The 21,451-nt window shown below is 46.8% G+C and overlaps 1 protein-coding gene across 1 annotated transcript in view; it reads left to right on the top strand.

Annotated features, from left to right (window-relative positions):
• Positions 1–334: 334 nt before the first annotated feature.
• The window catches only part of nova2 (NOVA alternative splicing regulator 2), a 43,502-nt gene continuing 22,385 nt past the window's right edge, over positions 335–21,451 (top strand). The window contains exons 1-3 of the mRNA XM_028961300.1: positions 335–385; positions 687–1,552; positions 7,009–7,152. Of these exons, the coding sequence (XP_028817133.1) occupies positions 1,390–1,552; positions 7,009–7,152 (307 nt within the window). The 5' untranslated portion in view covers positions 335–385; positions 687–1,389. The remainder of the gene's footprint in view (positions 386–686; positions 1,553–7,008; positions 7,153–21,451) is intronic.

Raw genomic sequence — 21,451 nt, 5'->3', positions numbered from 1 at the left:
CCTCAGAGCAACAGAAGGAGACGTTACCAGAAGTTGAAGTGAGCGCAGTCTATACATCTGCCTTGGCTTTGCTAGGGAGCGTGCACGCCGAGCGAGCGCAGACCGAGCCTTACACTGCAATGTGAAATAGTGGGAGATGATCGCTTCTCGAGTGTTGGCCACGGCCGACGCAATGTCACCTTGACGAGAATCTGGACTAGCAGGGGAGGCTCCACATCTGTCTCTGTGTGTGGACTGTTGGAGTGTGTGGGTGTGTGTGTGTGTGTGTGTGTGTGTGCTGGCATGTAGGTGTGTGTGTGTGCTTGCCCTGCAGTAGACGGCTGGTGAATACAGAGGATCTCTGCATTAAGCCACTTCTTGCTGAAGATGACAGAACCCTGCACAGGTAGGGTGCCAGTTTATTTCATGTTTTATAGCCAGGTACAATCGTTGTTTTGCTCTTAGTAGCACCTTTGCAAAGCATCAAGATTTAAATTAGATGCTTTATTGGCAAAAATTATAATTTTTTATTTTCTTTTGATAGAAAGATCTATCTTAGATACCTGAAGTAATATAAATATATTTATTTTCCTTGTGCTACGACCCATTTATGACAAGAACTTGAAATGTACTCTGTAGCTCCTTTTCATTATTATTTTTGTTGTGGTTGTTATTGCTGGTGTAATAACCGTGTAATAAATATTTAGCGTAGGCCCCTGTACACACCCCGACCCCCCTTTACCCATCAGCCCTGTGACACCGGGGTGATGTCGTGATGCGGCGTCCGGAGCGACGGCGCCTATTTTTACATCCTCCGTGCGCGCATCCTCCTCTCCTCCTCCTCCTCCTCCTCCGCGCCCCTCCCCGTCACGTGTCTCGTCCAATCGCCTGGCCGCGGGGGCGGGGCCCGCCCGCCGCATTCGACAGCGACGGGCTGCGCCGGCGGTGACGTCACTGGACACCCTGCGCTCCGGCGGGCAGTAGTGGCGAGGATGCTCTGAGCGCAGGACTGCAGCATCTTCTGCACGGAGGCCGCGGAACCCGCATCTTTCCGGCTTTGTCTCCGGGACCCCGCAGACGTCGAGCTCCGACCGAGTACCGGCGTCGCCACCTCCCTCTTCCATGTATCCCCCCCTCCTGGCTTTTAATTCGTCGCATATCGTGGCCATTGTCTCCGGGAAGGGGAACGCGCAGCCTGTCCCCGGATTTGCATTGATGTGACGTTCCTTCAGGTCCAGCTCTGCGTCTGTCCCCCGGCGAAGGACACGACCCCCCCCCCCGTCCCCTCCGCGGTTCTGCCAGAGGGGAGAGGACACTGCGAATCCGGCGAGGAACGTCGCGCACGCACTTCTTTTCCCGCGGCCGAAGACTCGATCTCTGGTCCGGTCTCTGGTCTCCACCCGAGCTGCTATGAAAATGATGGCCGGCGGGGCAGCGCAGCAGAACGGGATCTTCTCCAACCCGCACCATCACAGTCAGCAGCCGCACATGGAGTCCGACCCCCCCGACTCCCGCAAGAGACCCCTGGAGACGCCGACCGAGGCCAGCAGCACCAAGCGCACCAACACCGGCGGTAAGCGGCGAACCCGCGACGGGGACCTGGCTTCAGTCGTGTCGAATAACGGGCCTTCGGTGCAGAGAAATCAGAACGATCATTTAAATACTACCGCTTAGAGCGTGATTTACTCTTTTATCCCACTGTTTAACAACGTGACAGCATATTGCATTATGTCCTAAAATTATGAGGGATTTCAGAATTTTTCTTAATATAACTCATTTAAATTTGGATTCACTAGACAGTAGGCTCTATATAAAGAATGAAAACGTGGCAATAGTTAATAATACTGAGGGATTTTTTAATGGCATATTTTGAATGTATTTGGAAGTCTACTGAACGGCGCAACACGTTGGACCCAGTAGCTGCGTTCCAGATACTTGTTGCGCGGCCTGCAGATGTGGTCGGGGGAATTAAATAAAAGCGTCCCCGTGCTTTCAGTGTTAAAAGGGATCAATAGTCGTATGCATCACAAAGCAGAAGAAAAAAAACCGGAAGCGCACCGCACCCGCGGGAGTCATTACCTGACCAGACACTTGCTAACTCGTCCATTCCACTCTTCATTTGCTCAAATGAATTGGTTTGGATGATGGAGACAACCTCGTGGATCCTGATAACTGGAGGCAATCTGATCAAGGCTGAGTACAGATGAAATGTGTGTCAGCAGTCATGTGTACGTGTGTGTGTGTGTGTGTGTGTGTGTGTATATATATATATGTTCAGCACGCTGAGGCCGTATTTTTGGCTTTATTCGCTGATGGAACTGGACATGACCGTGTGATTTCCCCCTCTGTGAGATTATTGCTTTAGGAAGGACTTTGCTGGAGCTCTTTGTGAATCCCACACTATGATGGCGTGGCTTGCCATGCTTTCATCAAGATCAAGGAATGCACCGGCAACGTACATTCAGTAAATGCTGTTTCGTGAACGCAAATTGCCGGATTTTAGGTTTACCTGTACGTGTGTTTATATCCTCTCATGAACTTGGTAACCACCGCGGTTTCTTATTATTACTGAGCCATGGCCGAGAACCTTGTAGTAGCTTTTGTTTTCTTGCGGGACGGTGTCCACATTACCGCATCCGCTTGTTTACAATCGTTGCGCGTTAGTAATTGTCTGTCAGTGTAAATCAGTGTAAAAGTAGACTGAAGATGTATTGGTACTTGAATGTAGAATAACTCATCGATGTTCGAAATGGTTGACTGATGTACACTTAGCTAAAGTGGCCAATCGGAAAATGGGTTCTTTGGGTCAGTTGCACTAGAGGGGACATTACGTAAGGCAACTTGGCCCGGCTTGCGTGTGCGTTCGTCGTTGCGGGGACTGCGCGTTTGCCAGGAGGATATGAAAATAGGTTCCCGACCCTTCCTCGAATCCCCATCCTTCAAATCGCAGCACCTAATAAGATAGACAGAGCAATTTAGTAAATGGAGGGACTGGCACCAGACTGTCCTGGCGGGTGCCCTTGGCCGCCATCGTGAGGGGACTGTAAAAGTGGAGGGGGGGAGGTAGGGAGGGACGGCGGTGGGTGTGGGACGACTCCCCGTGACCGCGTCTTCGCCATGGTACGTTTCACGTGGCACCACGGATCGACCTCGTCGATTGCGGCAGAGGCGCTTAGCGTAGCGTCCCTCCCGTCCTCAGGAGCTCTCCCACCCAGTCGATTAACGGGGGACGGCGCGTTACGCTGCTGCGTTGGGGCATCCATATTTAATACAGGGATTAGCGTTAGCAAGTGGCGCGAAAAGGAACTTCCTGAAGAGCATGTCCAGAACTGGACTCCCGGCTTCCCCGCCTCGCGGCGGCCTTCTTTTTCGTACAATCCAGCATTTGTTGGAAATGGATTACTGTGCTGCCTCGTGTCCCTTTAAATCAGGGCTCTCGAGACTCCACCCTTCCACCTCCTTGTTCTGTTCGTCAATAGCGCACAGCCGTCAAGCCCCTTAGCAACCACGGCGCGGCCCAGGCTGCCGATCGATCCCGTACGACTACTTAAACGTAAAGGGGGCGCTACTTCGCCTCCTTCGTACAAAGAAGCACTGCGTCAAAGAAGAACGTTGTATTGTGGCGGCCGGGCGGGGCCTTTTCGGGGCGAATGATGCTCTCGTTAACGGTGTCGCCCCATTGGGCGAGGCGGGTGCCCGTCTGTTCGGCGCTCTGCAGCAGAGTGGGAGACTCGATGAATATGGATGCGAGGATGTGGATGAAAGGAGCGTTGCAAAGAGGGGGGGGGGGGGGGGGTTCAGCCGCCTCGCCAAACTGTCATGGCGACGGAACAAAGCGTGACGCCTTTCACACTCGCTGGCACAGAGAAAGAGACAGAACGAGAGAGAGAGAGAGAGAGAGAGAGAGGGCCACTCAGCCCCGAGACCACCGGTCTTCTCAGCATGCATGGAAAATGATGGACTTTTAATAAACCGCCAATCATAACAAAGCAATAAACGAGTAAACAACGCGGCCACATTAGCTACAAAAAATGCTAAGAAATGCACTTGGTTGATGTGGTCGGCTTGAGATGTTTCATTTTTAAACAGATATTGAAATGTGTGTTTAGCCGTTTGGACTGGTGCTATGTCCCCCAGCACCGGGATTAGAGCGTCCAGCCGACTCCAGGCTCCTGCACATTATTTATTGGGGCTCCTGTTGCTCGTACATGCTAACACTCGGAAACGTAGGCTCGGGGAAGCTCACACACGACAAACCCGGGAAATCACCCAGTTCCTGGCTGAGAACTGGGGCGTGGATGTTTGGATGACCTTCATCAAGCCCGACATCCGGTTTTCTGGATGCTTTTAAACCTGATTGGTGATTTTTTTTTCGTGTAACGGCTGCAGCACACAGTCTGTTCGGAACGGACGGAAAACTTTTACACAGAAGAGGTCAAATGAGGAACCTCAAGACTCTTGGCCACTTGTGTCGCATGCTGTAATGCTGGAGCGTTGGTTCACGCGTGTTTGTGTGTTTTTCGCACTTTTCGCTGGCCGCGATGGCTCACTGTTGTCTCTCGTAGATCCTCGATCGTAGAACCTGCACCTTCGTTGTTCACACTTGACACATATCATACATGCCGGGAAATATATTATCTGGATTATCAGCCGCGACTTTAAACACATCCAATAAGTGACGTCCTAATCTGTGTTAATAAAAAGGCCGCGGCGGCTGCGGCGTGGATTTGTGCTCGTCTGAACTTTATTCAGGTCATTACTCCGTTGCGTCGCATGAAATCGGGATCCTCTGACGTGTCACACGCGGGATTAATATCTCCAGCTGGATGAACGTAGCAACATGTGTGCCGGACTCGGTCATGCGGGTGTCATTTTCGAGACGCTGTGCAACATTGCTGGGTTTGTGTGTGTGTGTGTGAGGGTGAGAGAACTCTGTTATGTATTAATGTCGTACCGTATTCATGAGATCCCTGCTATGGTAATCGAGGGTGATTAAAATTAGTCTCATCCGAAAAAACAAAAACGAGGGCAGTCGCGGCTTTATTGGGAATCTGGGTCATTGCAGGAGATGTTTGGCGGTGCTACTCCAGAGATTGAGACAGGGGTTTTTTGAAAGATCTACTTTCGTGCCAGCACTGTACAGTGCCACTTGCCTCTGCTTACGTTAAGGGGTAACTGTATTTATGCCACCCCGATAGACACGGCCACTCAGGACTGCTTCCAAACTGTCAAATGCATTAGAACCGAACCTATAATTGTTTTTTACATTTTTGTTTTAGTTTAGCCTTTGCGTCATTTTAGATTTTTATTTGTCCTAGTTACATCTATTTTAGGTTTTATTAGTAAAGTTTCAGCCAATCAAAAGTCTGAGCATTTTAGTCAGAATAATCCATTGGTCTAGTTTTAGTCAATGAAAATTGTATTTTTTAGTAAAGACAATTCTATTTAACCCAGTCAATAAAGTACAAGTACCTAGTAGAATAGACCCTTTTTTATTCATTGCACAATTAAAACAAGTTTATCTTAATGGTATTACCTTATAGGATTTTTACCTTATAGAATCAAGAGTACTCTACATTCATTCAAGACTTCATTATAAAGATCACGTCGTCTTTTTCTCCCAGCTATCTTCATCAAAAGTTCATTGAGAATATTTTGTCCAAAATGTCTTAGAAGAAAACAACTCTACTCCAAGGTTATCAATCTGGTTTCAGAAAGTAGCGCAATGCAAAAAAATATATATTAAAATGCGTTTAATATACTGGGAAATAAAACAGAAGCACATTATGTTAAATTTGACTAAATGCTTGTAGTAGAGTCAGTTTTTTTTCTGGACTCCTAGGCCAAATCTAGGTGTTCAGTAGCCGAAATGCTGGAAGTGCTGGAATTACACATCCTCACAAATATTAATCTGTGCATTGATTATTTAAAATGTTTAATTCAAAGATGTCTGGCCTCATTGGTTACAAGAATGATGCAAAGTGGAATCACTCATTATCCATATATTAAAACATGATTCAGTGTTACTTTTGTCCAGGATGCAGTTTATTTTAAACAAATTAGTAAGCCTTTTAATGCCATGTTATGTCCTGTAAGATTAGACAGGCCTTCTACATTACATTCAGGATCAAACCGGGTGAATCAGTGATGATTCTGGTATCAATAAAATCTCTCACACCCTCGTTCTGTCGGCCACTGGGATGACATGGGTCTCACACAGTCTGAACGCGTTGTGCCGGTGCGAATAATGAGATTTACTCAATAATGGGTGGTTTATTAAAACACTATCAAACCTCTCTCCCTCATAATCCAACGCGGCTCTCCTCAGCTTTGCAGCATTTTTCAGGAAAAAATGATGATAAAAGAAATATCTGCTGACTTGCTGTCTTCTCAGATCGCCAGACAACTTGTCTCCCTAAATTGTGATTATTTTACACTGCCAACAGTGGTCTTTGGGGGGGTTCTTATCTTATTAAAGCTCAGTATCGTGAGAGAAATAGTTTTCCTTTTTGTTCCCCGTGGGAAATGCAGCAGAGTGCTGTGTCTGCACGTAAAAATAAAAAAAAAAAGATCCCCTCCAAATCTAGATTAATGGTGGTGGAATATTAGGAATATACCCGCGTGGCAGTGATGTAAAGTCAGCGCTGACCTGATTAGCCGGTAGATAGGTGGTGGGTTTTTTCAGGCTCAGGGTGCAGCCACTGGTCCAGGTCGAGGTATCTGTGAATCCCTCGGGTTGTGTTCCGGCTCCAATACTGGAGAAAGGAACCAGTCACTCGCTCGCAACCATTAATTATTAATATGTATTTTTAAGTATATTTATTTTGTGTTGCATGTCTGCATTTTAGTGAATACGGCCTGTTTCCGAAAGTGTCACCTCTATAAATAGTTTGTGAATTGCCACATCTGCCACCCTCTCAAGCGGCGTGTCGTGTTCGTTTACAATGGATTGAAAAAGAAATGTTTGGTTCAGGGGATGAATGGATCATGAACGTGTCTGTTAACCCCGCGCTCTTTTCCTGTTTTCAGAGGAAGGCGAGTACTTCCTGAAGGTTCTGATCCCGAGCTACGCAGCGGGCTCCATCATCGGCAAGGGGGGCCAGACCATCGTGCAGCTACAGAAGGAGACGGGCGCAACCATCAAACTGTCGAAATCCAAAGATTTCTACCCAGGTGAGTCCCCAAGTGTCCACAGTGTCCTGACGGAAGGCCGGGAAGAACTTCTTCTCTTCTCAGAAGCAGTTTGTCATGTCTTCAATCATATGGTGCGAGTGTCACTTTTAGGGCACCAGGCCACCCCCAGCACATGGCCTTTATCACATCAGGAAATCAGTGGGCCCACTGCGTGTTCTCGGAGTCGACTTAGAACTCCTGCGTGATAGGTTTTTTTTTTCCTTCTCTCAGACTTGTGATCCAAGGAGCTTTTATTAGCGGGGTGTCAGGGAGGAAGTGTGGAGGAGGCTTTTAAAAGCGCATTGTCTCTTCTTCGCCAGTGGCCCGGCCAACAGGCCACCTCTGTCCTTGGCCAACGGTGGCAGATGCCAGATTCACCATACCTCCCTTTCATTGCTTACTGGCACCGCTGTTAAGGGCGGCCTTGAGTGAAAGGGCCTAGCGAGGGAGGAAGAGAATGAATAAAATAAAGAGAGCAGAGGGATGAAGAAAGAAGCGGCTGTGAGGTCCCGTCCCTCTTTTTCCCCCCCTGGCATTTCCATGCCATGAATTCTGTGTGTTTTTTTTTTTTTTTGGGATTTGCGCTCTTTGAAATCAGATATTTAACACTTTCTGTTGTGTTTGTGTGCATGGGAGAGAGAGCGTGAACGTGTTTCGGGGGTGGGGGGAAGGGCTCCTTCCTTTCCCATGAACGGGGCATCTGTATGCAAATGAGCGCAGACTTTTTCCTGGGCATTGACTCAAAGAGCCCACCTGCTGCGCCACCACAGTGAGGGGTTCGGGGCTGGGGCTCCGGGTGCCTGGACGCGGCCTGAAGAAACCTCAACTGTAGATGTGCCGCAGCGGCATTTAACTCAGAAACAATTAGTCGGCTGCGGCAGTGTTGGTCCGAGACAGGCAACCATTCATTACCACAGAAGCAGAGATTTATTGGACACCTCCCTACCAAATATAGCCTCCGCAACATTTACTGGAGGAAGAGAAAGAAAAAAAAAACGGCGGCCATATTTTATAATGACCTTGCGCCGCTGAAGTACACCGCTCCATCTTGCGAAGGCTGATAATACTTAAAAAAAAAGTGACCCATCTGTCTGTCTTGTTGCAGCTGCCCTGCGCGGTGCAGTTAGGTGAAGGTGACGTGTGTTATGCTTCCCTCTTAAAAATGTCATGCACCACATCTAGGCCTGCAGGCTGTGCCAGAGACGCCAGGCGAGTATTCAACAGCGTTACTGTCTGAAAAATGGAAGCAATGAATTAATGCTTTTTATTCCAAATGGCCTGCTCATCTATGTCCATTAGCTCTCGGAGGTTATTCAGAATGATCAGGTTTCAGATCTTGGCACTGCTAGAAAGCTCTGTACATGCCACCACTATCACAAACTGTGTTTCTGTGCTGCTCAAAAGATTGGCGGCTGGGTTGGGGACCAGCATGGCTCACTGGTGAATGTCAGTAAAGGAAGCGGCCACGTAATCAGAAGGTTGCCGGTTCGAATCCCGATCCACCAAGGTGTCACTGAGGTGCCACTGAGAAAAGCACCGTCCCCACACACTGCTTCCTGGGCGCCTGTCATGGCTGGCCACTGCTCACTCTGGGTGATGGGTTAAATGCAGAGGACACATTTCACTGTGTGCACCGTGTGCTGTGCTGCTGTGTATCACAAGTGACAATCACTTCACTTTGTCTTGTCTTTGTCTCTATTCAAAAGGTATTATTAAACTATATAAACTAGTAAATAACAATGTTATATTTAGTTATATTTAGTTTCGTTTCACTAACCTGAACTTAATATTTCAGAAGACTGTATTCATGTCTGATTATAATTGGAATTTTGGTCACCTTATAATAATCATTAAAACATTTAAAGTTTGACAAGAGCACTCTTGGAATTAAATATCAAAGTGGATAGCTTAACAATAATTAGTTTCGCTGTAGTTGTAAAAAAAATGATAAAACTCACAACTGATATTTTATTGATTTAAAGTGGCTTGTTGGCACCGAAGAGCCAATGCATGAATAAACGTACATTTTCTTTCCTATTTTTGTATAATATAGTGAACCGATGCTAAAGAGCAGGCGCAGAACCACATTCAGAGCGCCTCTCGGGAGGCTTGGGCCGGTCCCAGTCTCTGTGCGTCTCTGGATGAGGGCGAGAGCCACAATATTAAGGCTTTGTCTTAATCCCGCACCATGATTGCGGTTTTCAGTATTTAATACCCCGCCGAACGCGCCGCCCCCCCTCCTCCCCCCTGCGCATTATCGACATTACTGATTTCGCTCTTCTAATCTGCTTAGCCAGATTAGAAGGGAGAAATCAGATTTTTCTTTTTTTTTCCCCTAACAGAAAGATGCATTGCTCCTATATTATGTCTCACTTGTGGGCTGGAATGAGTATCCTGTTTATTTGTTCTTCCTTGGGATGTTGAGAGTGTCTTCGTCCAGATGAGTTGTGGTGGATGGTTTGCGCTTGAAGAACGCTCTAATGAAACATGTTTTTCAGGGTTGCCCCACAATAAAAGTTTCGTGACCAACTCATTATGTCCTCGATTTGGTCGCACATGGGCTAAAGGCTGAATCTCTTCTGCAACACAAACAGATACGATTGTTTCAACTCTTCAAACTGAAGACATTTATGCTGCCGTGCAGCCAGTGGCTAGAGTTGGGAGGACTTCCTGTGCCATGAAGAATAGAACAGAGTGCCAGACGTTCCTTACTACAGCACGGCCACTTCTGTCACTTCAGTTCAGCTGACTAGGTGGTGCAAGGGTCGTGATCTAACTCCCAGCGATCGTATTTATCAGCAGGTCTGTCTGTCTCAGGGGTACGCTGCCGCTCTAAAGCACGTTCGCTTCTGAAACCGTTTACAGGAGTGAGTAGTTATGTACCTGCTTCAGTGATGCTGCGACCATGACAGCAGCCAGCAGTACTGCACCTCAGCTCTTATAAAGTCTGATTAACACGAGCAGATCCCCAATCACGATCCCTGATCACAAAAACTGCTTCAGAAGTGTTGAAAGGCGACACAAACAGAGGCAAACAGACAGAGAACAGACGACCTCTTCTCTCCCGTGCTGAAATCACACGGCACGCAGTGTCAGAGCCGCTCTGGACGGGGCAGGGGTCCACTGTGGGTCAGCGGCTGGTGACAGGGTGTCCGGAGGGCAGCCGACGACCCCGGAATCCCTGTGGCTTCTTGTTTCTCTCATCCACGCCTAACGCCACACACACAGCAAACGGCTGTGGGCTGCGTAATGCCCCAGTGCCAGTCCGTGCCGGAACCCTCTTTCACGCAAACGCACAGACACACACACACACACACACAGATGCAAGCTCACACACTCACTTATACAAAGGAGCTTGTGAATATGCTTTTCCTCGGCTTCTTATGGGAAAGTGAAAGTGAAGTGATTGTCATTGTGAAACACTGCAGCACACGGTGACACAATGACATGCGTGTCACCCTTGGTGAGCAGCGGGCAGCCATGAAAGGCAGTGGGTCCCAGTGGTCGAGGTTCAAACCTCCAACCTTCCGGTTAGAGTCCAATTAATTTCCTGTGTCACAGCGGATAATGCGGTGGCCTCACACCTCCAAGGTCACAGGTTTGAGTCCAGGCCCTAGGTTTTTTTTGTGTGTTTCGAGTTTGCTTGCTCTTGTCCCATGTCGGTGCGGGTTTCCTCCGCGTCCTCCGGTTTGGTGGCCCTACGTAGGTCTGAGTGTGTGTCAGTGACCCAGGTCCGGATTCATTCCCTCATCACTGTCTTGTTCTTCCATGACTGCTCTGATTGTTTTTACTAGTTGATGCCAGTTTATCCCCTTAAATCTGCAGGCAAGAGTAGATTATCCAATTACTATACTTCATTAATGCTTTTAATTCATGGAACAAAGACGCGGACATTATCTGAATTTCCATTCAGTCTTTTTTATTTGCCTTAAAACATTTAAAAAAAAAACAATGTTTGGTTGTTTCAGGGTTAAAGTGTTTGTGCTTTGACTAGTTTGTCATCTTGCAGCTTCCAGTTAACGCTGATGACGTGTGCGTAATGAGACTGACCAGTCAGCACATGGCTTGAATGAAGCCGCCCAATGAGAGAGGTCGCTGGAAGAACTGAAAATGAATTCCATCCATCCATCATTTCTAGAAAAAAAAAACTATAAAAAGGGTTTTGGTTGTATATTAATACTCACCAAATATTCAAATTGATGACTGTTTGAGTGTTTTCAGTCACGGTATCCTATCGTTGTCCTCACCAAACACGCAACAGAACTGTGTCTCCAGTCTCAGGTCGAGGGCTTTAGCCTCGCCTCACACACAGCTGGCCTGTACTGTGAAAAAAGGCTTCAACAGCCGATGAAGCCGATCAATCAGATCAGTACAAGACATAGCTAATCAATGGCAGAGCAGGACATCTTGCAAACTGTAATGCCTAATTGGTTTCCTTTACTTCACGTATAAATCACGGAATAGTATACACGATGAAAAAAATAATTTTCACATCTCCTTCTCAGCCTCTCGCTCCCTATCCTCCTCTCTCAGGGACGCAGGGCTTCGTTCAGGCACCATATGTGGCTTTTTACTCAGATATAATGAAAGAGCTCTCTGGGACCATCTGCAAATAGAACCGCGCAGATATAGCGGAGGTCAATTCTGTGGGGACGGCCAAGTCCGCGCCTCCCCACACAATCACAGATATGGCCATTGATCTTCCACGTAGCCAGACGCTGTTTATTCCTTCAGATGAATGGTAAATAGGTCAGGTCGAGAGTCTGTAGATGGAACAGCTCTAATTTCCTGCTCCATATTTAGATCACGTTCTCCCATCTCACAGTTTTCTGGCCTTTAGCGGCTAAAGCAGAACTGCCAGAAACAGCTGCAGACAGAAAGTATGATCTGTTATAATCTATTCATTACAATCTTTGTGACGAGACACTGCAGTCAGTCGTGGGAACTGATGGTATGCATGTTAGAATGGAGATGTTGAATTCTGCTCTGCCTCGTCCCATTTCTAACAACTAGTGGCAGTGGTGGCCTAGCGGGTACGGAAACAGACTCGTAATTGGGAGGTTGCTAAGGTGCCACTGAGGTGCATCGTCCCCACACACTGCTTCCCGGGCGGCTGTCATGGCTGCCCACTGCTCACCAAGGTAACGTGAATATAATAACATTTTTAAATAAAATACATGGGGTGGCTTCAAAAAGGAGGCAAAATGAAAATTATTTCAATATCATCTTCCAGCTCCTATACAAGTGATTTAGCGAATTCGGCAAAACTCTCATATGATGCTGTGTCTCTGTATAACCAGAGACGGTAATGACTTAGCAGAATCTCCAGTAACAGATACAGCTCACGGGCCGCACAGTTTTTAGGGTCAGGCCCGTCCCCGAACGTCAATTTTGTCCACCAATGGGACAACACTGATACGTCCAGTCAAACAAAAACTTCATCCTGATTGGCTACAACTGTGCTGTGGATGGCTTATATGGGGGAGGGGGGATTTGTGTGTGTGTGTGTGTGTGTTGGATTACAGCGCAGTATAATGTGCAGGGAGTCAAAAAATAGGCTGCCTCTATCCTCCTTTTGTGCCTGACATGACAAAGGTCTCCCAGCTGTGCCGTCTTCTCATGAGGGCTACGGCACAACTGCCGCGGCAACCGGGCTTAGGCTCGGCACATTCTGTCACCATGCAAGCACGTGTGCGAGTTTCATCCCAACGGCAGACACCCTCCAAACCGTAACTTTGAGAGAGTAAGAAGTGGTTTCTGTAGCGCATCTGCTCGGAGAAAGCCTGCATGCTGAACAAAGTGATAAGAGGCTGGAGCGAGAAAGGGAAAGAGGAGAAAGGAGGCGACGAAAGAGAAAAGGGAGGGAGGGAACCAATTACGCTTCCAGTGGTTCGAATGGTCGATGAAGGGGGCCAACTGGGAAGCACAATAGACAGTGGTGGGCCACTCTTAATGACAATGGCGTCTTTGACATTGTGACCGATCTGCTTCTTAAGAGTGGAGGATGGGGTTTCCCATCTGCCTGAAGAGTAAAGTGTGCGTATCTGTGTGTTTTGATGGCACTGTAATGATCATCCTTGGGAACTTGTAGGCTCCAAGCTCCCATGTGTTTTGAAAGTACGCTTGTTCCGGTTCATTCCATCTTCTGAAAGTGAAAGTGAAGTGATTGTCATTGTGATGCACTGCAGCACAGCACACGGTGACACAGCGAAATGTGTCCTCTTGCATTTAACCATCGCCCAGGGAGCAGTGTGTGGGGACGGTACTTTGGTTTTTAAAGAAAGGAACATAACAGATTTAAAAGCTGATCAAAACAGATGGTTAAAGAATTTTTTTCACGTCATGGATCTGTAAACACAAAAATTATTCATAATTAACTAACTCAAGAGCTCATCAGCTAACGCGCCAGCTCTGGCAAAATGTGCTGAATATTGACAGGGAGTGTCCATTGTGCAGCATTAAATCGTGAAAATATGATTTCAGATGATCAGGTGAACGTGTTCTTACTACAAGAATGCCAATGGTACGTACATCTGAAATTATATTTTCACGATTTAACGTGACATGCGTTAGCCTCCGTACAATAAGACGCATCATATTAATAGATGCTGAGAGCTTAAAAAAAAAGTTACGTAAGACGGGGCTGCCTTTGTGTCCCTGTCTCCCCCCGTCAGCACAGTTGGGCTTGATGAATGTATCTGAGCAAGGCAGGCGTCCTCCTCTTCTGGCTTTCTCTCCGTCATTCTCTGTGCCTTTTCTGACGAGCTCATCAGAAAATCCGCTGCTTCCTCAGCCATCCTGATTTTGTTCAGACCCAGAAAAAAACAAAGCACTTCCCAAAGGAGGGCTTTAAGGGATCTCATTTGGGCATGTTCTATCATTTAAAAAAAAAATATCTTCCAGAGGTAAAATTCAAATGTTTCTAAGATCAAACCATATGTACGACATTATCTCTCTAGATGTCCTCATGTTTCTTTATGGCTATTTACTGCAAACAGCAGCAGGGCCTGACATGCAGTCTTGTGCAAAAGTCTTAGGCTCTATTACAAACAAGTGAATACAAAATCACTGTTGATCCAAACCGCAAGCAAAAGCCCCTATATCAAACTTTGAATAAAATTTCGATTTATCTAAACCATTTATTGCAGAATTTCCTTTTTTGTCATTAAATAATGACACTGTGTGTTTAGAGAATGAGATCCTGTTCTGCTATTGTTTTTTGGCCATCAATACATTGTTGTTCTCCATCTGTAAAATTTCGCTTGTAGATCATTCATTAGTTGTGTTTTACACTATTAGATAGCGCTTCCTGAACAATTTAACTGCTGAAAACAGTAAAATAGCAGCTTTTCATTGTGTATTAATATAAATAGCTAACATCTTTAATGGCAATCAAATACGGCTATGCTAATAAGGCCATCTGGTCACCCCAACACGCGCTGTCCCCATCGTGTATGCACATGGGTCTCTGAGGACCCCATGAGAGCGCTCGGTTCTATGATTATGGCATTCGCCACAATGGGCACTTGGCGTGCATCGTTGCTGTGGCAACGACCTGGGGCCAGGGCATAAAAAAAGCTCCCGAGTGCTAAATCATTTAATGAGCGTGGCTCTTTAGTGATGCGATTCGGGAGCGCCGTGAGTTCTGCTCTTCGTCTCAGCAGTGGACTCCTCTGCATTGTCTTTTAGAGAGGAAGCGGGGCACCTTCTTTAAAAACCAAAAGCACCGGGGTGCGGACAAAAGGAACAATCGGGGTTCCAAGCTGCATTTTTTTTTTGCATTTTTTTTTGAGGACTCTTTTCTCAGAGGGGGACAAAGCTGCCCCTCTGTTACCACCCCCACTCCTCCCCGCCCCAAACACCCACCCTCCTCCACAAGGGTCCGGGATCTGCAGCTGCCTCCTGTCCTCTCACCCGCCCCTCCCACCACTGGCAACCAATTTCTCTAATCCCCCGAATGACACCTCCTCCCAGAAATCCCCCTCTCACACACACACACACACACACACTCAAACTTGCATGCAGCCTGATTCATTTCTGTAAATGTCCACAAAGCTGTCAGCTGTTGGACCCCCCCCCCCCCCCACCTCCAACACGCGCAGTCTGCGTCGCCGTGGTAATTACGGCTGGACGGAGACCCACGACCAAAGCACATTTGAAAGATTATTGTACACAACAATAACCTGGTCACATTTTTGTGGCTTGTTCAACCAGACCTGGTCCTAATAAGGCCTTCTGGTCACCCTCCTCCATGTTTGTTCTGCTTGGAAGCTTGGACGTGTTTGCTGATGGGTGACCAGTTAAGGTGCAGCGTGTATTAGACTATGTATATTTTATATTAATATTCTATATTAGCACATTAGAGAACACCGCATTGCGTGACTTTGTCTTGATTTCCTGGCCTACTCGCTTTGTTTTCTTGAGGAAAGACACAGCAGAGCATCCGGCCGATAGCTAATTGCTATTTTCCTGATTACTAATTGCTGTTTTCTCAGCCCTCCGTAGCTGGAGCCCATCTAACACATCCAGAAGCTGAAGAGGACGGGGCTTCCTCCAGAAAGAGAGAGAGAGAGATAATAATTAATTATAGTTCTCCTGTGTAGGGTGGGGTTCATTAGAAGCAATGCCATGTGATTCGGTTATGATTCAGAGGGCTGCAATGCGTGATAAAACAATGAAAGAGTTATGGATTAAAGAGATTTAAGAGTCTGTAGTATCAGTATTACAGTTTGTGACTAGACATTACATGAATGTAGTTTTTTTTATAGGTTTTACATGTTCTGACCTGGGTGTGATGCATGCAGGGAGGACCTCAACAGACAGGTTTTTGAGTGGACTTTCCCAACAGTAGTCACCAAAGTAAAACACACCGTCCCTTACAATCACCACTTTCAACCAGGGTTACCAACTTTCTCAACCCTAGAAAGAGAACCTGCAGAGCAGTTTGTGAGTTATCAGCGCTTCATTTCACCGGGCCATAATAATAGCTCTTTATAAATTGATGGATTTTCTAAAGGATGCGGCACCCCTGGAACAATCATAGGCACGTTTGCATGAGCTTTGCCTGCTTACAGGAGTCGACTATTGAGCGACCAGGCTGTGATCGGAATACGGGACTGGAGCTGCCCCGAAAGCGACAAATCAAATCCACCCACAACTCGGGATGTCCCGGAATTGGCAACCCTAGTTTCAACCCCCTCACCTCCTCTATGCCTCCGCTGCAGGCAGGTGCAGGAGTAGAAGGCTGCTTTTGAGGATCCTTCCTTCCCCCTTCCTCATCCTTTCCTCTCTTCTCAGAGCGTAGCATCACAGAGGCTGGCTAGCGCCTCAGACCGCGTGCCAGCATCTTAGCAGTGGCCGAAAGCCAACTTTAAAAGCTTCGCTGCTGCACTGGAGAACAGAGCCAACCCTCTCTGTGCCTCCTCTTCGATCATCGGGCGCAAACACACACACACACACACACACACACACACACACACACACACACACTGTCGCACACGTTTTTAGCTCCGTACAGAGAGGCCTCCTAAAGTTAGCATGTCTGCCGAACCGCTTACCTGCAATAAAGTGTGCGTCTGAACCCATCGCTTTATGACATAATCTGAAGGGAAAACTCCCCGTAAAAGAATGAATGTCATTTTCAGTCGAAGCATTCGATGCCCATATGGAGAAGCTCAGCCGCGAACATCTGCTTTCCTCTGTGTGCACCACCGTCTCTGCCATTTTAAAATAAATTGCACCTTTTTGTTCCCGTACAAGCGTTAAGGCGATCCCCCTCCCGAACTAGGCCCGGCTAGTTTTTTTCCGCCGCAGCTCTGCTTCTTGGACTGAGCGTGCTGCGCTTGAGCGTGGAAGGGTGATGCTCGCCGTGTTTCTGTGCTCAGGGCCTCGGTTGGCTCCGGCAGCCCCATTGCCTCACTGAAATTCCAGCTGCATAAAATAGAGAACAGATTGTGTATGATGTAAAATGGCAAGCATTCTCTGTCTCCATGGATAAGGTCATCTGTTGAGTAAACCCACTGCAGATTAATACAAGTAAAAGAGCAAAAGGAAAACAGAAAGGAAGAAGAAAAACAATAAAAGCGCTCAAAGCTCGTGACACGCTCTGCCGAGGCAATAAAACCCGCAGGACTTCAGCAAAATCTCGGTGATGGCCACCAGAAGGCCATGAAATAAATCTTAAGAGAGGAAAGAGAGGCTGGTCCAGGTGGAAAACAGGAGCGAGAGAGAGGGTGCGATAAGGATTGAGGTTGGAGATGGAAACTCAGACAGGCTGGGAGGCAGCGATAAGGCCTTGGTACGAGCAGGAAGGCCGGGGGAGTCCTTGCCAAGCCGCCTGCGAGGCAGCTGGATGGGATGTGCACAAGGAGAGCCGAACTGGGACCAGACTAGTCAACCAAGGGCTCACTGGGAAACCACTGATCCCAGATCAGTGCTCCTGCTTCCAGACAAATGTCACAATTAAAAGAGTTTAGAAAGCGGAGCCAGCGGTGGTGCAGGAGCTTTGGTTGGGGTGACATGTTGGAGCCAGGCCACCTGACGTGAATTAGCCCCCCCTCCCCAACCGGAGTTTAGACAGATTCTGATGGACGGGGGCCGGTCGGAACAGGTGTGGTGTTTGGGCGGCTCACTTGTATGGAACCAGACTCCTCCAGAGGGAGATGCTCTCAACGAGCTGAGGACAGGCAGGGTCCGGGTGGGAAGGGCTGAGAGATGTGTTTAAGGGTGTGTGTGTGTGTGTGCTTCCATATGCCTGTGCCTGGATGATATTGTCTGATGGTGTGTGTCTTATCTGTTCTACTGGAAATGTCAAACATGTCATTATCACCATGTATAGTTACATTGCTACTGCTAACACACACACATTTGCATACACACCCATATACACACTCCCTATCAGGTAGGTCATGTGTTAGAAGGAGGAGAAGTGTAATGTAAGAAAATATGATAAGGACCAAATGGTGATCCTTGGAAACATTTTTTTGGTCCTTTTATATCTCCTATGTGTTGTTGGGGTACTGTAGCCTAATGAAAATCCCTAAACAAGTGCTTTTAATTTCAATTTAATCTAACAGTAAGATTATAAAACATAAACTAAATTGTTCAGTTGTTAAGTTGTCCAGCCTGCCATATTTGTGTCAAATATGTCAATTAGAACATTAAACAATGCACACTTTCAAGTATGTTTCAAAAAGTAATAGATTATATGTATAAAATCTGTAAGGTTTTATTTGTTTCTTTCATTTCAATCATTGGTATATGATCTTATCTGCTGACGAGAGTGAGCAGTACCTGAGCCAGCGTGAAAAAGAGAGCTGTGGACGCGGCATTCTAACATCATGATAAATGCTCTTACATAGAGAACACTGGAGAAACGATGCATAAATACCACTTTTTAGACATACTGGAGAATTCTATGCAGATTAGAATAGAATAGAATAGAATAGAATAAAACAGAATAGAATAGAATAAAACAGAATAGAATAGAATAGAATGTCATTTGAGGTCACGGATGACATGTGTCAGTACCTGGGTGGGTAGAGGGGTTTGTTGTGATCCATGTTTGCTAAGATCAGAGGACTCTGGAGATAGAGACAGCCCTGCATGTTCTCTCGCTCTCTATCTTCCTCCCTCCCCCCCTCGTTCATCAGTCAGACATTGAGAGACTCCTTCATTATTGATGCATGGTGGGTCGGGTGGTGGAAAGGGGGATGATTCTTAATTAGGTTGTCTGTGCTGCGTGGCACCCTAGAGGTTTATGGAATAGGAGGTTTGGGGGTGGAAGATCAGACTGCGTCCTATGTAAATACAAACACACACACACACGCACACACACAATTCTCTCTCTCTCAGTGTAGAAGCCCATCAATCACTGTTGGTGTCATCTGTGCAGACCAGGAATTCACACCAGCTCCATTTACTACACAGAGCTGCAGGGAGATTGTGTTGGACTCTCTCTATGTGTGTGTGTGTTGGTTACAGCATAGGAAAGAGAGTGAGTGCGTGTGTGGCCACAGATATATTTAAGCAGTAGACGATATAGAGATTCAAGCTGGAGCAGATCACATTTTAAATGACTGCACGTGTGTGAAGTTCCTGTCTGAGATGCAGTTGAGATGCATTAGTGTCAGCCACAAGCCATCTCTTTAAAAAAGTGGCCCGGCTCTAACAAGGAGCCAGGAACGAAGCATCTTAGGATTTTACACCCTGGTCCCACTTTACACTCTTCTCACTGCAAATCATCGTTGCCGTGTTTCGGGATGGGCTGGGTGAAATACTCTTTCATCTGTAGAGGAACTCATATTGCTGAGGTTCTGGACGCGCTCACTGACACTAAATCAGGGCTGAGTTGTGTATTATAAAGAGACATGAACATTCATTAGGCATACCATTACATTTTCATACATAATTTAGGCCAAAAGTTTGGACACAAGTTCTCATGTGTTTTATCATGTGACTTAACGAACAAAGGTGAAATAACGGAAAACTTTTTGTTAAGTACATAGTTTTGATGACTTCAGTGAGAATCTACCAATGTAAATGGTCATGAAAATAAAGAAAACACATATACAAAATGACAAAAAAGTGTTTATATTGCCCGAATTTTATAATAAAGTAAAACTGTGATTTTGGAAAAAAAGGGCAAATGCAATATAATTAATCACATTTAATCACTGTTCAATAAAGTGCTTGGGCATTTACTGTTTGCTTTTCTAAACCATTTACATGCAAAATAATATGTGCATTTCATGCAAAAAAACAATTTCACATTAATACACATTCTACCTTTTGTAAAATAAAAGTGCTCCACATTTGAAACCAAATAAATAAACATTGGGTTGACCTCGAGTACAAAAAAAGTTGTGCTTGCCTGCATAATGAACTGGAACCATGATATTAAGACCACGCTTTGAATCAGCTGATTTGTTTGCTGGCGTGAGTTTGATTCTTTCCTTTGTTGTTCTTCCGATTCTCAAGAAAATGTTTGGGTATTGTTTTCGCTTTAAACTTAGCACTAAGAGTCAAATTCTGTAATTTTCTGTTTCCGTGAGCCAAGCCTAACCGTTGTGTATGTGCGCCCATGCGTGGAACCGATCGGGAAAGTGGTCCAGATTCGCCACCGACTGCTTCTTTGCCATCGCATTGTGTCGGTGTGTGAACGTCCCGCCTCAACCGGAAACACGTGTAGTGTTTACATTTCCAGCATTTATCAGACGCCCTTATCCAGAGCGACTTACCATCAGTAGTTACAGGGACTGTCCCCCCCTGGAGACACTCAGGGTTAAGTGTCTTGCTCAGGGACACAATGGTAGTAAGTGGGATTTGAACCTGAGTCTTCTGGTTCATAGGCGAGCGTGTTACCCACTAGGCTATAAGCACCCTTTTATTTGTTGGATTCTGCGATTCCGCACACGTTTCCCACATCATCATCGGGCCCTAGCTGTGGTGCAGTTTCATGGTACGTCTGAAACCCTTATACCCCCTGAATCACTACACAGCCTCGGGGCTTGGGACAGAGCGCTCTGATTGGCTCCCCAGGCTTCAGATCCTCTCTTTAATCTACACACCAGCAGCTGCGTACGTCCTGTCTTCCTCCATACGATACGGGCAGGGCGGCTTGATGCAAATGTCAGTGGAAGGCATTTTGGCGAAATGTCAACAGTAGGGATCTGCGATGTTTGGTCGGAATGTGAGATGAATGCAACAACCACTCCAGGTTCGAGGCGTTTTTTTATTGCCAGGTTGCATGTGTGGAATAAAGAGCCGTCTCTCGCCGCGAAGCTCTCGCCGGAGTGCGAGAACGTGAGGAGGGGAGGGGGGAGGCGTGTGCAGCGTGAGCTTCAAGCTGTAGAGAAGACGCCATCGCTTCAGCTGTTTGCACCACATGCGCCTGTATCCCTGGCGACACGGTTCTGTAAAGGCCGCTGCAAGTGTGTGTGTGTGTGTGTGTGTGCGCGCGCGCACTTTCTCCTGCAAGCAAGGAGAAAAAACGGAGGGGAGAACAGAGAGAGGGTGGGGGAGAGAGAGAAAGCCCAGGACCCTCAACATGAGTGACATCACTGCGGAGGAATCCACTCTTTCTTCCAAGTCTTTAGTTATTCTTTTGAGACTTGTCTTAGTCTTCCTCTGTTGTTCTCGAGCAAAATGGGGTCCGTGTGAGAAGTGGGCTGTGTAGTCCACAAGGTGTTACTCCCGAAAATCACACACACACACACACACACACACACACACACACACACACACACTGGGAACTCACTTTCTCACACACACATTTTGTGTGCCTTCTATGGTTGATTAT

Source organism: Denticeps clupeoides, chromosome 19, assembly GCF_900700375.1.
Source record: "Denticeps clupeoides chromosome 19, fDenClu1.1, whole genome shotgun sequence".
NCBI classification, from domain to species: Eukaryota; Metazoa; Chordata; class Actinopteri; order Clupeiformes; family Denticipitidae; genus Denticeps; species Denticeps clupeoides.
This window is presented reverse-complemented; position numbering and strand designations above follow the sequence as displayed.